Source organism: Desmodus rotundus, chromosome 13 (genome assembly GCF_022682495.2).
Source record: "Desmodus rotundus isolate HL8 chromosome 13, HLdesRot8A.1, whole genome shotgun sequence".
In the NCBI taxonomy this organism is placed as follows: domain Eukaryota; kingdom Metazoa; phylum Chordata; class Mammalia; order Chiroptera; family Phyllostomidae; genus Desmodus; species Desmodus rotundus.
The window spans coordinates 3,826,373-3,842,722 of NC_071399.1; the positions used below are offsets into that span (position 1 = coordinate 3,826,373).

At 42.3% G+C, this 16,350-nt stretch overlaps 1 protein-coding gene across 5 annotated transcripts in view; it reads right to left on the reverse strand.

Moving 5' to 3' along the window:
• Positions 1-16,350, reverse strand: part of VEGFC (vascular endothelial growth factor C) — a 352,849-nt gene that overhangs the window by 46,820 nt on the left and 289,679 nt on the right. The window contains exon 1 of one of the 5 annotated variants that reach the window (XM_053916840.1): positions 15,159-15,178. The exons of 3 other annotated variants lie outside the window; for them this stretch is intronic. Coding sequence is in view for 1 of the 2 variants with exons in the window: in XM_053916839.1 (XP_053772814.1) it covers positions 387-488 (102 nt within the window). In the remaining variant the exon portion in view is untranslated. Of the gene's footprint in view, positions 1-386; positions 504-15,158; positions 15,179-16,350 lie in introns of those variants that run through there. One more of the 5 variants, XM_053916839.1, reaches the window with a different exon arrangement.

Here is a 16,350-nt window from a genome sequence, read left to right on the forward strand (position 1 = left end):
ACACAAGATTTTATTTAAAAACTCCACACACAAAAAGGGCCAGAAAACAGATAAATGACAAAAGTTAAAATTGAGGAAACTTTTGGACTAATTAATTCAAAATTGCTAAAGAGGCACACTGTGAAAAAAAAATCAGTGGCATAAAAGATAAGTCTTGCAAATTCTTTCAGAATTCAGAGGAAAAGAGTGAGATTATAACAATAATAAGAAAAATTAGAAATATTAAAAATAACTCCAGGATATTCAACATATATGATAGGAATTCCAGCGAAAACAAGAGGAACTAGAGACGAGCATCATTTAAGGAACTAATACTGAAGATAATAACATTATTAACAGTAAATCCCAGTTCACAAAAGTTCTGCGGCAGAATGTTCACTGTTTACCTGTCTGAGGACCAGCCAAAATTCACCGCAGTCGAATAATGTCAACACATGTCCCAATGAAATAACTAAAACTCCAAGAATAAGAAGGGTCCTCCATAACATGAAAACAAAAATAAATTAAAAACATTCAAAAAGACTGGAAATCATAAAATCATACAGATACAATTCTATTTTTCGATCTCAGTTCTGTAACGTAAATCCCAAAGAGCAATTAAAGAATGTTCATAGAGCTGTTGATCTCCGTGGGGAAGGTGAAGCAGGGGTGTGTGTGTGCAATGTACGCTGATTCTACTGCAAGTTACTTTGTGGTTAACGTGTGAATAAAGGAGAAGAGAATAATAAATGCACGTGTGTGAGGGTTCCAACACACAAATCCTACACTGATTCCATAGATTCCTACTTTTTTCCTTAACAGTTGTTTGCAAGATATCATTCAACAGATTCAAAAGTGAATCGAAATAACTTACAAAAAATTAATAGGGAGCTCAGAAACATTTCACAGAGAACAGGGTCTACATACATGTCAATAGGGTTATACATACACATGCCATGTGTTTGTAAAATGCATTCACATATAAGCTGCATGTGAATGGCATGCATGTGAACTTATGTGCATGAAATACAAGTGCAATGTGGTTGTAAAACTTTCTGTAATTTGCATGAAGTTATAAACTGTAAAATATGAAAATTTAATTAGAACAATTTTAGGTCTTGAGTCTCCAATTATGTCACCCAAACTGGACATGCTTTTGGGATGGAGCAATGCAGCAAATGTTTTCTCCTGCCGTCCAGTGAGATAAATTCCATTACTGGGACTATTACAATAAAGTAGATTAAGATCGTTTTTAGAACTTAAAAGGTAAACATCATTGAAGAAGGCAGACCTTCCAAATTACTAGAGAAAATGTGTAAAGAAATATGTATTGCACACAAAAAATAAAAGTAGCTAACAGCAAGGACACAAATAAATAAATATAAATGAAGCAATGAGTCATTAAAATCATATTCTGAAGAATAGTTCAGGATCTGAAAAACAGAGAATATTACATTTTTAAAAATGGGCTATAAAATAATATTTTAGGCATGATCTTATTTTCTCTGAATGTAGCTTGGGAAAATATAGAACAAAGAATGACAGACTCGTGGTAATGTCACAGATCACTTTAAAATATGTTTCTCTTTTTAAAAAATTATGAAAGTTATATAAATTTTCTGTATTTAGAAAAATAATTCACAATAAAAGCTATTTTCATTAAATTTTATGCACATGTTTCAATTAGGTTACTGAGCAATAGGCTTTTCTCTAATATCCACTCCCCAAAGAATAAACATTTTCTCCAGGCAAAATCACCTTTTAGTGGTCAGAGGATATAATCTGACTCAATTAAGACTAGCTGAAGTGTCTTCAGATGTTTTTATGCTTATGCATAAATATTTATCATCCAAGTGCCGGAAGCCTCCCTTGAGTAGTATGTAAGAAGGAAATGTAAAACAAATTCCGCTCCATCACAAGATTTTACTGCTTCCCTTTCCTATCCATCCTCCCCCTCACGAGTCTGATCCAGAACTTTTCTCATACAACCTAAAGCTGCTCCGTGAAACACGCAATGAATTAGTCATTTCTCTGGCCATTTCTTCCCTGTGTGTAGGGTTTGAAAAAGTCCCATTAACTCCCCTAGAAATATGCCAGTTATTAGTAATCTGCTGATTCTGAGAATTATTTTTTAAGGAACCGAACTAACACCACACTGAGGCAGCTCCAAAGAGCACCGATCACGGTGAGGATGTCGTTCATTATCGCTCAGGGCACCACAGGAGTTACTGCACACGACGTAAAGTCACTCGAAGTCAGTACAAACAAGTCTGCATGCCAAAGATCTGGCCCAATGGGCAAGGTCAAGGGTGCCAGGAATTTAAGGCGACTTGTCACCTAAAGTGAAAAAGTTCTGTATGTCTCTGTTATAGGTCTAACAAAAGCAAGTGAAAATTTGGGGGGGGGGAAACCCAGTATTCTCACTACTGATCTTCTGTGGAATTGTCCTAAAATTGCTAGAAAGTTAAATAGTATACACCAGTAAGAAAATACATTGATTTCACCCTGTAGCCATGACCCCGGATGCCCGTGGATGTACAGCTGGGAGGGACCATGGCAGCAGATGTCAGATGCAGACCCAGAACAGGAGTCCTTCAAGTCACCAGGTCGTACGGACAATCCTAGAACCTCCCATAAAACATGAATGAGTTACTTCTGTGTCTAACAGATTGCTAGAAGAGATTCTTTCTGAAAAAGTGTATCTATCTATCTATTTATCTATGAATGAATGTATGTATGTACCTCCATATCATAGTGTATATCCAGTAAGAAAGTAAAGATCCTAGGAAACCAAAAATACAGTGAAAGAAGGAAATCAGAGACCATGAAAGCACTCCAGTCACATTCACCTTGGGAGCAGGAGCTCTGGCTGGTGAACTTGGGTGTTGAAATTGATCGTGTCTCAAGAGACAGAGCCCAGAACTCCCCTAGAATGGGAAGTTCTAATAGAAAATCCCTATGTTAAGCGAGGACCCCCCCTCCAAGTCTTCTCAATCCATGAGCAAACTAGGTAAAAAATCTCATGTCCATGGGAGACAGCAAAACAATTCAACATCTCCACATTTGTTCCAGGAGAAAGAAGGGCAGAAATCGCCTCCTTGTGACATCATCTTGCCCTGGTCTGTGTTCTCCCGATGTAATCTACCCTGTGGTTCCAGCAGGCTTAAGTCAAAAGCACCTTAGGAGGTGGGCTCTGTTTACTTTGTCCCCGGGTGCCTAACCCAACAATACAAATTTGCTCTGGAGCAATTCACCTTCAACCCACTCAAATGCAGAGTCAAGGAAAAAGAGCCCAAAGTGAAATATCCAAAAACGGACCTTTCCCACTCATAACAGAGTACACAGGTGGGGTAACAGATTTACAGAACGATCTTACATTGACAAGTGAGGGAAACAAAGGAGCTGTGACGGCAGCGTATCAACGTGGATGAATCACAGCGACTCGATGTTCAGTGAATAAAGCAAGTTGCGAAGGAATGCATAAACATCATTCCAATTACACCAAGTGCAAAAGCCAGCAAAACTCAATGAAAGACTTGAAGGAGCACAGGTATTCGACACTCACAGACTCTGGAGGTGTTCTCTTTTGAACTTGAGTGGCAGCACCCATATCTGAACGCAGGGCTCTGAGGGCAAACTTGTGAACCGCAGGGAGGGGTGAACGCTTCTGCCAGGCCCCGATGGGGGCCACACGCTCCACCAGTGGCTAACAAGAGCAGCACAACTCAGGTGCGAGGCCGTAAGATACTCACTATTTTACCCAATCCCAGTAAACCGACTCTGAGATATTAAGACCACTCAGTTGCTAAGGGCAGGATAAATTCAAATCCGGTTCAGACCCTGAAGTGCATGCGCCGTTTCAACTGCCCTAAGCTCTCTACAACACAACACAACGGGAGGGTTTGAGTCAGCACACTTGCATTATCTGGGGGTCGACTGTGGGCCCCCGTGCGCCCTGAAAGCACTATTTCTTGGTAACCCGTGCCAAAGAGACATCAGTAACACACATTCCTACAAGGCAGCTTAAAAGCTCTCTGATTGTCCTGCATGATCTTGAAAACAATAATTTTCAAAAACAAAATCAAGTAAAAGAAACATACAAACTTCTCATCATATCTGGACCTTCTTCCTTTTTCCCATGAACATAATTTTTTTAAAAAGTTGAAGTAACAGAAAGTAGGTTAACATCCCTTCCCAGCTACCTAAAGACTTCAATCCGTATCATTGCTTAAAATGAATAGGCTTTCAAAAAAGCTTTTTATGTTAGAAAAATCTTTTCTAATCACACTTAGCAAGTATGTTTGGCTATCCTTTCTAAGCCTGTTTTCAGACTGGACAAGTCAAAGGCAAAGCAAAGGGTCCATCCTAATATTACCAACATTGCTATTGTAGAAACGGTTTAAGATATTAGTCACTAGGATGGTTTTCTAAATATTTTCAGCAGGTGTATTTGGCTACACATGAAGTCAGCTTTCAAACCTGACATGTTTATTCCAGTGGCCTGAATGGGGTATTTTCCTGAGAAAGCCAGATGGAAGAAAGTCTCAGTGCAGACTTCCCAGCCAGAATAAAAACAGTATGGGATACATTGTCACCTTTGAAAGGATCTTTTTCCATCCTAGTGTGCTCTGGACCACTGCCTCGGAAAAACAACGGAGCTCCTAGGTCCTTGAGTTGGTTTAACAGGATTAGGATACAGAGCCAACAGAAGCTGGCACATACTAAGCCTGTGATACAATCTCGGTTTTCCTACAGGGAGTGGCCGCTCGCCCCTGCCACCCCATCCCGGAGGGACTGGCTCTCGTTTGGTTTCTGGGGGACACTCGGGGTGGTCTGCTTCTTCTCTCCTTCTGCCCTAATACAACTGCTCTCATCTCTCATTCACCTGAAAGTGCAAATAACCAATAAACATGCAAAATGTACTTCTTTCAAGAAAGTTTACTTTAAAAAGAGTCAATATTTGAAATCAAATACACTCTATTTGGGGACTACTTTGAAATATCAGCATATATGACAATTGCCCATAAGGTACAAGAAGAAGAAGAATTCAAAAGATTAAGGACAAATAATTCAGTTGCAAGGGAAATTTAAAAATATATATATATAAGCCGGTGAAATCTTATTGCTGTATAAGATGATGACATGAAAGTTACATCAAGACTCAAAGTTCAAATAAATACTCTCATGATAGCCGTTTCCCTCCCTCTTTGAAGTGCTTTTTAATGTCAGATTCTCATTATGTTTGATACATGTTAAGTTACTGGAAAAAACATAGCTAATATATACATGGTTACAAATTTGAATAATAAAATCAATAGGATGAAATATAAAGGATAATGGGGAAATATCAAAGAAATGTTCCCATTAGCAGTAGAAATGTGCTAAGTGCATTCGGGGGAGCTTATGCCCCCATTTTTCTGTCTCAGGGAGTGAATGACAAAGCACAGGAGGAGGGCCACCCAGGGTGAAGACAGACCCTCTGAGCATTTGGTAGTAAGGTCCCGCCGCTCCGCCCGAGAGAAGTGGCCACTGTTTGTCCTCTGTGAGGACCGTGCAGCAGAGTGGGTGCCATGTGCCTGATGGGTGCTGTGAGGAAATTTTGATCGCCCACCTCCCTCTTGAGCTCAGTTTTTGTCAGTGCGTGGTGTGTGATCTGTTCACCAACACGAGGTCAGCATTACTATTGTATGTTATCAGATCTGACAATAGCTGCTCCCCTGCTTTCCATAGTCACACGTGAGAGGACAAGAAAGATGGGAAATCTCCTTTAACCCCAAACTGGCCTCACAGAAGGCACCGCTCATTGGACAGGGAATAACGAGCGTGCGGCTGCAGAAAGCCCTGTTTCGGTTCACATATTAAGCGGTGGAGATGACTCCATTAGGAAGAAGGTAAGTAAAGTCTGAAAATTTTCTGTGTCCAACCTTACAGAAAATACAGCGTAAAAGACAAATCAATACCAATCTATTTAGTTTATTTTAGTTTTAAAAATGTTATGTTTACTTAGTTTGGTACTATTTCATTTATCTCATACTGAAATCGACATTATTGAAATATTTTTCAAAAACATTTGCTTGCCCAAGTTTCTCCCTTCTCTGTGACTGCTCTTAACTTTTGACACAATAAAATGAGCAAGTTTAAATTCTCATGTTCTATACATGTTTCATGTAAGAACTGTATCTCCAAACTAGATTCTCGATCTTTTGGGTTAAACACATTAATCTTTCAGAGGAGTAAACCAGGAATGGACCAAGGCTGCAATGCAAGCCTCAGGGGGAAAAACGAGTAATTTTTTTTTTTGCAGGGGGGAGGGGTATCTAGAAATCATCAATACAATGTTACAAACACTATTGCTCACAATCCATTCTCCTTTCCTCCTTACAAAGGGAGTTCCAGTGTTGTTTGGTGGGCGTGCACTTTGTTTTTCAGCTTCTCTTGCAGCTAGAGATGACTGCCCATGAAGTGTAAATGCAGATCTATGGGATTTCTGAGAAGGGTCTTCCTTTTCTGTTAAGGCCCAACCTCCTGTCTCCTTGCTCTTCCTTCCTTGAAATCAGACATGATTCTGAAGGAATCAGCCTTGCTTAGCAACCACAATGCGAGAAAAACAGGCATCTGGGGCATTGATAGCAGAATGGAGCTCGATGGTGCACCAGCCCTTAACTCCTCCTTAGGGAGAAAAATCAACTAAAATTAGCTTAAGCCACTGCAGCTAGATTTGAACCGATGCTCTCAAAGTAGTTGGTGAGATCACCAGAAGCTCACAAACCATTCTTTCATGGTGTGGCCATAGCTACAAAAAGCAAAAACAAAAACACCTCCCTAGCATCAAAGAACAGAAGTAAAGAAAAGCGTTAGGGAAAGGGGAAAACAGAGAATAAAAGCAAATTTTAGAAAAGCACAAAGACATCTGCAAACAGTAGCAGTGGTGGTAGGAATGGGAAGCAGCAGTAATTCTTGTTACAATTATGGCAAATCCTGAAGATGAGGTTATGTTTAATATACTTAAATCAACACAGTAAAAATCTGAGTTATAATACTTAAAATCGAGAATTCTCAGGAGTCCAGAAAATTCCCTCATGAAAACAACCTCATTTTTTAGAATACTGAATAAATGACAAGTGCATATATTTCCTGGAACTTACTTTTTTCCAGCACACTGTTAAGAAAAAGAAAAAATATATAGATAATCCATGATACATATTATCTGTTGATTTACAACATGCCATTACTCATAATTCTTGAACAATTCATGCCACAGGACATAATTTAGCATACGATTTCTAATAGACTGAAGCTGTATGTTACATAAAAATTCTAGTTGAGGTAATTGAATTATTAAACTCAATAATAACTATGAAAGGTAACCTTATGGGTGCTAGGTTTTAACTATGACAGAGAATAACATGTAGCTAGTAACTTCAGAAGCCAGAACCAAAGACTCCCTTCTTTTTAAAGTTAAATGGATTGAGGTAACATTGGTCAGCAACGTCACATACATTTCAGGTGAACGACCTTGTAAGATGCAGTCTGTACACTCCGTCGTGTGCTCAGCACCCAGAGCCTCGTCTCCTTCCGTCACCGTGGGCTTCTGACGGTGCTCGCTCAGTCACACCAAGTGGTCTACGTGTGCTGAGTTAGTCCGACATTTGTTTTTGTGCCAAAAAAAGATCTTTGCATGTACAAAATGACTACAGCAGGTGAGGCAGAATATGAAACTGAAATTTTAAGTAACAGAGAATCAAGAAACGGAAAATATGACCAATATTCAAAATGAAAATGATCTCCCTATATAAACTCATTAAGTAAAAATACACTTGGTCCAGATGATGTCTTGAAGGAATTAAAACACATGATGTATTTAATAATGCTTCCTGCTCACGACAGGTGCTGACTTTTACTCCCTAGACTGTTAGGGAGGAATATCCTGGGAATCAATCAGACCAGAACCAAGATCGACCAGATTTTAATAATTGACACAGTTGAAGCACCTGGAGGCAGGGAGCCCTGGCCCAAGTACCGCTCCTCCCAGACAGGCCGACGTCTCCCGGGACGGGGAATGATGTGGCAGAGTGAGTGAAGACCCTCAGCACGGATAGGAGGAAGTACATCCACAGCTCCAAGAGGCAGAAAGTAACCTTCAAGGAGAAGGCTTGTGAACTGGAAAATCTTAGAGCAGAGAAAAAAACCTAACTGTAAGAGAAATGTGTTGTGCTCAAAAATAAACTATTATTAGGAACTAATAATAGTTTCACAGGGCACAGATGCCGGGCTTTTTGCTTCTCACAGACGTGGTCATGTGATTGTACCTTGGCTCTGTAAAAAAGCTTAAGTAAACTATTACTTAAACTACGCTTCATTATCGCGTATTTATTATTCGATGGTGAAGGTTCCCCCCAAATGTTAACCCCCCGTGTGGAGGAGGGCTTATATGCCTTTTACATTTTGTGTTGGGCGAAGGATTAGGAATGACTACTCTGTGTGTTAGAAAAGCCCATTTTTGAAATCACCTCTAAACATCCCACTGGGGGGGGGGGTACGTGCCACAGATCGCACGCCCGCTGTGGCACATTTAAATGAGCCTTCTTTCCTAATTTCCCACTTTCACATCAGGGTGACAGATCTGGGCTCCAAAAGCCCAAACTCAAGCACAATTTTTGAATAGTCCAGGTGTTTAATTATTCCTTAACCTGTATTAAGACATAAAAATATTTTCTTGTTTGCACATTTTTTCCCAGTCATTCTGAGACCTCTCAACTAACTTTCTCTCTCAAGCCCGTGAGAATTCTCTTTCTCTCGGTTCTCTCTAGTTTCCATTTTCAAAACAATTAGAGTTGGTCAGGGTTACACCCAAGGGATTAACCCTTCTCACCGCAATAAGGGCCAAAGGTATAGTTTTCCTAATAAACAGAACTTTTATTTATTTGAAATGTGGCTACTTCTTAAAGTATTTAAAAAATATAAACATAGACTTTTAAAAGATTCCATCAGTCAGCAAAGAATGTTGGATATAAAGATTATGTCCAACTTGGATATTAAATTATTTTAACTCTAGAGGCAAGGGATTAAGTACAAATTTAGAAAGGCACCCCATACTCACTGACTGACATTAATAACCATAAAAATTTTAGTCTGCAAAAGTCTAAAAGAGTTCTTTTGATAAGCATAAAGTAATTTTTTTAATTAGAAGGGATTTTCTGATTTCCAGGGAAGAAAATAGAAAGAAAGGTGGTACCTTATCAGAAAAATAACGTTTTTTCATAAATTCCTGGCTACATTTTGCCTTACATTTCATTGGCCAGAACTATCCTACAGCAGCATAAGCTGCAAAGAGAGCTGGGAAACAAGTTTTTCTCTAACAAGACCTCAAACAGTTTGGTCTCGACATTTAAAATTTCTATTGAACCCTTTGAATTATTCTTAGAAAATGCACAGAAATCAGCCTAGCCAAGGCTTGATCATATGACCAAGTCTGTGAGAAGCAAAAAGCCCAATGTCTGTGCCCCGTGATACTTCCCAGGTGTTGCCAAGGTCACGGACAGATGGACCTCACAAGGGCTACCGCATGCAGGACAGGGGGACATGGAGGGACAGAGAAGCATCTCTGATCTGGCCCCAGTGGACCACACCAGAGCTCCCGGGCTGTCTTTTTAAATAAAGTGGGAGGCGCTGAGCCAGGGATAACGGCGAACTGAAAATGGTTAGCACTGGCAAGGCTTACATTTTGTTTCGTTTCGTCTGCTTTTGTCTTTCTGTGTGTATCAAATGAACAACCTGGATTTGTTGTTATAAAAGTTTCACATAGTATTACTTTTTACAGTTTTGAGATTCCTTATCTTTAATTAGTGTCTTAAATTACAGGCAACCCAGTTGGTGTTCTTCATTTTGCTGAAGGCATTTCCTACTTTGATACTTATTAATTGGCATAACCCGTAATGGAGAGGCTGCAAAGTCACTGAATTCTGAAACCACTGCCTGAGGTTAGTCCTAGCTTTTTCACTGGCCTAGATTACTAATCATATTTTGCTTAAGTCTAAGTTCTTGTTTCCATATACATCCCATAAAAATTAATCACTATTATGTATGTATATATATATATGAAACTTTAAAATACATACAACAGTACATCTTGGAATTCTATAGAATTGTTTTCCGTGTATTTTATTTAATACCTTAAACCCTAACACATGAAAGGCAATAGCTACTTAGTGAACGAATGAATAACTGTTATAAAGTGACAGACACAGATAGAAAAGTTATTCTTGCCATATGTAAGGTACCTATTTTATAGTCAGACTGTGCCAAGCAATCTAGCTCTTCTCGCTCACTCTGCTTGAAGTCATAAACAAATTCTAAATAATTCTCCAAATCTAAGAACTTGATGTCTCATCTGTTTATAGTTCAAAATAAAACAGGTTTTTGTTGTGCCCACCATTACAACCACCAGAGTCCTGAACTGTGATCAGAATAATACATGCATAGGAAAACACCACCCAGGGAGCGGAGGACCACACGACTTCCTGGGCGCTGAGGTCTGGTGCGGCCACCTCGGTTCTCGCAGCCGGCAGAGTTCTGCTGGTAAGCTTCGATGACTGAACCAAACTGGAAATGACGAGGACTCTCTACTGACATTTGCTGCCATTTATGATTGGAAGCAAGGAAGACAACGCCGAAAGTAAAGAAAAAGCACAGTGAGAAAAAAAGTAACCAAATAAATAAATGACTCTCTTCTAGAAAAGATTGCTACTGGAGCACAGAAGCCCTGAGACATAAAGCATTCTTTCTCCAACAGTTGAAGTCAGCTACCCCAAAGTATTTATCTCGACGACATCTATTCTAATCACGTGGTGATTCAAGTAGGAATTACCCAATCAAACAATTTGGCCTAAATCCTCTGTTATTTTGCTGAAATACTAAAGACTTCTAAGGGCTACTGTAAACTATACTAATCTCTCGGTTACCCATCTCGTTGGACGGAAGCCAAGTTTTGATAACCAACCGTGACTCAGAGGAGTTTTAACCATGCTTCACCCCCGGCTGCAGAACATTTGCTCCGTCCCCAGAACACCCTGCGACCTGCAAGCCTGGGGACTTCCCTGCTCAATGTCCTGTGTCATCTGCACATCTTCCTTCTGTCCCTATCAACCTAGCTATATCCCCTAAAGTCTTCTGAGTTCAAGTGGTAACAACAACATAAATCAGTTTGACAAAATTATTCTAAATGTACACATGTTTCCAAAGAATGATTTCTGCACCACCCCAATAAAAAGAAAAAAAAAAAAAGAACTGATGAGAGTTTGGAAAAAATTCTGGTTCTTCGCATTAAATGCACATTCCGTATACATATAGTGTGCACTCCTGGTTTTATGGACGCAGTACATATACTACGTTTTTCAAGCCATAAACCCAGCTCATAGTACAATACAATCGCAGCCACCTTGATTTAAAGCATCATTTATGCACCAACATCGCGGGAAGATATATTGAGGTAAAGACTACAGAGCCTGTGGAACCTGACTTTCCAGAGGAATTTAAGTTTGAATTTAAATGCACTCTAAGAAAATCTCATCGCAGTCTAAAAGTTCACATGCTCTGTAGGATGACATTTATATATAGCAGTGCAGGGTGGGATAAACAAGAATTCCTGGCAGTGGGGAAAATGAGTATTTTGTAATGAACAAAAGTTGCTTGAAGTGGGTTTAAAATATTTAACTGCACTATATCATACTGGAGTCAAAAGGTAGAATAAAGGGAAAGAAAAGCTTGTGCAATTTGTAACGGAGAGTATATAATGTAATGCGTCTGAAATTTGGGTTTATGACAGAGTGGTAGCATACCTCTCAGCCCCCAGGGGCACAGCCACCCCGTGGGATGCTTTGGAGAGAGTCACTCGTCCCTAAGTCAGGGGTCTTTGTAGCCTTCCAGGGAGGCCAGGAACCTGGAATTCCCGCCCATTTGTCCAACTGCACACAGGACCAGCCTGGCTCCGAGATGGGACAGCCAGGCACCGACAGAGAAGAAAAACTGCTCCCTTTGCACTTACTTAACAAAAGTTCTAACTGTTCGGGCTCAGAAAACCAGACACTGTTCTGGAGGAGTCTGAGCGTGAAAATGGGTGGAAAACGGAAGTGAACCCACGCAGCTTCGGACATCCGTGCACCGTTAGGCCTGAAGGAAACTGCGGTGACGTGTACTGAGATTATGTTTAGGACGTTTTGGTGACACTGTATTAAAAGGGAGAAGTTTTACGCACATACGTTGTGTAACTGGAAGTCCTTAAAATTCAGAGTAGCGGCAAGAGGCTGCTTGGCGTTTTAGAGAGATATCTATTCAAACTCGTTTGTAACCCACACACGGAGCAAACATGTAATACTTCTGTGCAGCACGCAGGGCACGTGGTGTTGTGTATCATTCACCTGCCCCGTGCAGATCCAATTTGAGCCCACGAGTGTGCTGGTTTACAAGTCACCATTGCTACTTTTTACCAGAAAGTCAAATTCCCATTAGCCTCAGTCAGCCCCAGGAGGAGGAGGAACTCCACATCCAGCCCTGAGTGGGGAGAGCTAATACCTGACACAAATGAGGTGTGTGGGCACCCCTTCCCCACCACACTGCTGTTGGCCCTTCACAGAGCTGGACCAAAGCTAGAATCAAGAGCGAGAGCAGGGCAACACGTGACTTTCAGGAGTTTTCTGCCGGAGGAAGCTGGAGGGGCCCCGGTGGGACTTGAGGCAGCCGCATTCCCACTGTCCCCAGTTCATGATCACAGCAGAGCATGCACGGTCAGCAGGGCCCCGCCTGTAACGCCGATTTTCACTACTTGCCCTCCCCCTCCCTAACTGAGGCATCAGGTGTGTGTATTACAGTGACATCGCTATGCTCCCGGGGTCCGGGACACAGAGGTGCATTTCCTCCAGGAGGGCAGCTCTGGTCTCCAGAAGCGCAGGCCTCTTTCTACCTCTGCAGGAGGCAGGACAAATGTCATTGCATGAACATTCATCCCGAAGCAGCTTCCAGCTGCCCAACGTGAAGTGCGGTGGTCATGACTCATGAATCATTGGGCCTCGAATAACATTCTACTTTGGCCCAGAGGGACATCGAAATTCAAAGAAAGACCCAGGATGCAAAGAGAACAGACAATGAATCACTACCACCCCCAAAAACTAAAATCTGGCTCTGAGACAGAAATAGCTTGTTTTTTAGGGAAGTCATAAATAAAACGACCCATAAGCAAACATGAACTAAATAAGTGTTCCGTTTTTCAAAACATACACTTGGAAGAGGGCTTTGAAAGGATAAAGTAACTAAATACACACAACAGACACAAACAGAAAGAATTAAAAATATTCCGCACGGGCAACAGCATAGTAGTAAAGTAAACTGTCGTGGCTGAGGACACCCACACATCTGGTATGCGATCTTAGCCGCCTACTTCTACTTCCAAGAACTCCGAGCGAGAGGACGTGACAGTCCCTTTCACGACGGACTCCAGGACTCCGATCACACCCCGATGTGACCCCCCCCCACCTCCACCACAGTACTGACACCTGTGCTCTTCACCTGATAACGAAGAGCCCCTCTATCTGACAAAAATGCCCAGAATGCTCTCTGCCCCAGTCATGGTGCTAGGGAGTGGTTCTGCTTGGTTCCTTATTCCTCAGAATAACCTTAGGCATTAGTTATTGCCTTTTCTAGAAGAGGAAGCACAGAGAAGTTCAGAAACTTGCCCAAGGTCACACAGGCAGTAAGTGGCAAAGGCGGGATGGGAAACCCTGTAGCCCGAGCCTATGCCCTTCCCCACCGCACTGCCTGTCTCCCCAAGCCCTTGGGTCACTAAAGCAAGTGACGGTGATGTGACCGAGACAAGCAGAGGTATGGACAGTGGGTTCTTCCAGGTGCCATCAGAGGAAATGTAAAGCAAAGTAAAGCAAATGTAAAGCAAAATCGCCATCAGTCCCTGCCATGGGTTCTGCGGTCAGAAAAAGAGCTACCTTTGTTTCCAGCCTTGACCACTTCTAAGTGCATGCATTGCTACGGCAGAAAATGGGAATCTGGGGACCTTTTATGGTGTGACACTTGATGATGTAGAAATGGCAAGCCGCATCATTTTGACCTACTCCAAGATGTGTTTCCTCTCCGCCTGTCCAAAAGAGGACAATATTGACGTCGACCTTGACGAGAAGTCGGCCTTTCAAACCCCGAAGTGCTGTTATTCACACAAAACTGCACATCTGGGTATTCCTCTTTCAGAGTGTCCGTTTTCTGGTCGGGGCCTTCCAAGTCTGAGTGAATTTTTCTGCCACATTAAGAAAACACTGATAACAGCAGCTACAAAGTAATTGGACTGTTTCTCTGACAGCTCCTTTCTGCCCCCTCTTTCCAGTCTTACTGTTAGCAAGAATACTCAGAAGTATACTCTGAAAAGAAGAAATTGCTGGGACAATTTAGGGTTACCTCTCCTTTTTTCTTAACTGCCAGCTGGCCTACAAATGAGTGTATAAAAGACAGAGAATCTAATCTCATATGCTCTGATTTTTAAAAACAGTGTCTTTTAATAGATTGTCTAAAAATAATATTTAGCTAGGAAAGTACACAAATCCAGGTTAGGCAGTTTAAGAGCCATTAAGAGGTGTGTGTGTGGGTGTGTGTCTGTGTGTGAGTGTGTTAGTGTATGTGGATGTGTATGAGTGTTGGTGTATGTGTGAGTGTGCCTGAACGTGACCACTGTTTACACTGTTCTGTTTGGAATGCGAGCCACAATAGCAGAAATGCCTGTTATTAATAGACTTTGTAAGTGTTTCCAGATAGTCCGGCGGCGGGTGTTTACAAGGGTCAGAAGCGGCTGTCCCTGTCCCCATCAGGAATCGGGAGACTCTGGGGGACTCAGGAGCCACACGGGGCGCCACCAGAGTGGAGGGGCCGTACAGTCGACACCACAGGGAAACCCGCAGCTCACATGGCCTCAGGAATGCTGGTGACCAGCTTCTAATCCAGTTGTTCAGACACATCTGCACCCTGAGTCCACACAAAGCCCCACCCCAGTCCATTCCAGAACCTCACTGAAGAGTTTCCGCGGCTCCCCCGGTGCTTTCCACCTAAGCTCAGCCTTCAGGCCTGCCCCAGGTCTTCCCCAGTATCCCCTCGGTTTCCCTGAAACTATGCCCCCAGGTCCCCAGCACCTGACTACACGGACGTCACTGCCTGTGGTCTCCGCTCTCACTTGGTGGTGGCTTCCGAAAGGTCCTCCCTCCCTGGTGTGTGTGACCAGCAGCTTCTCGGCTGGCTGTCCCAGCTCTCCCGACATCGGCCCACCTGGCCCCACCCTCCATACGCCCCCCCAGCAGCTGGGCCAACAACTTCTGGTAAATCAGCAGACTGGTACAAAATCTCTGATACCACAGGCATTTATAGGCTGACTTCTTTCTGGTATTTTAATGAGTTCCTGTCTTGCTTCTCAGGAAGGATGGTAGGCTTGTTGCAGAGAGGAGTCGCCCACTCTGCATTTTCTCGGTCCCTCACTGTGTTGTAATTTCCTGCCGGGCCCTGAAGCTCCCGCTGGTGAGAACAAATTAAAATGTCCCTGCATGCAAGCGCCCGGCATGCAAGCGCATTAAACTGGGAGAATTCCGATTGAAACAAACCAGGCCCTCATGGGGAAGGGGAGTCAGCAGTGTGCACGCAGTCTCCTTCTGGAGTCCCTAGGTTTCCCTTCCAGGCTGTCCCTGGGACAATCAGGTGACTGAGGACTGAGGACGGCCTTTACAAAAGAGGCCTCAGGTCTTGGGACAGCAGGAACTCCAAGTCACAAAAGTCTCCGGGAAACCCAGGGGGCAAGCTGAACTCGCACCCTGCCCCCGCAGGGCCTGTGGCAGCACCTCAGACTTACTACTGTACCAGTTCTTGAATGAAGTTAGGAAACATTCAAACATAGAGCGAACATAAAGACTACAAATAGCTTTATGTCGGATCCTATCAGGGTTACAGCACCAAATAATTTGGGTGAAATGAGCTTTAGGATTTCAGGACTGCAGAAAAGGATTCACGAGGCCCTTCTAACTGGGAAAAGCCCCATGGCACAGTCAGCGCAAGGGAGTGGTACAAATCCACCCATGTTTTAGGGCACTTATTTGATGGGTTTTGGGGTGGGCACTCCAAAAAGCAAACTGAGTAACAATCTCTTCGCTCTCCAATAATTAAACTACAAACTCCGAAGAAAGTCAATCCACTGAAGATAGAAACCACCTGGATAATTTCTGTGAGTCAATTAGAAGGAACAATTACACAGACAAATTTAAAATATTTATGGTAAATTTTGGAATTACATTGTAAATCAAAAGAACTGTCACCTCTTGTTTAAACTTCTCTGCTACA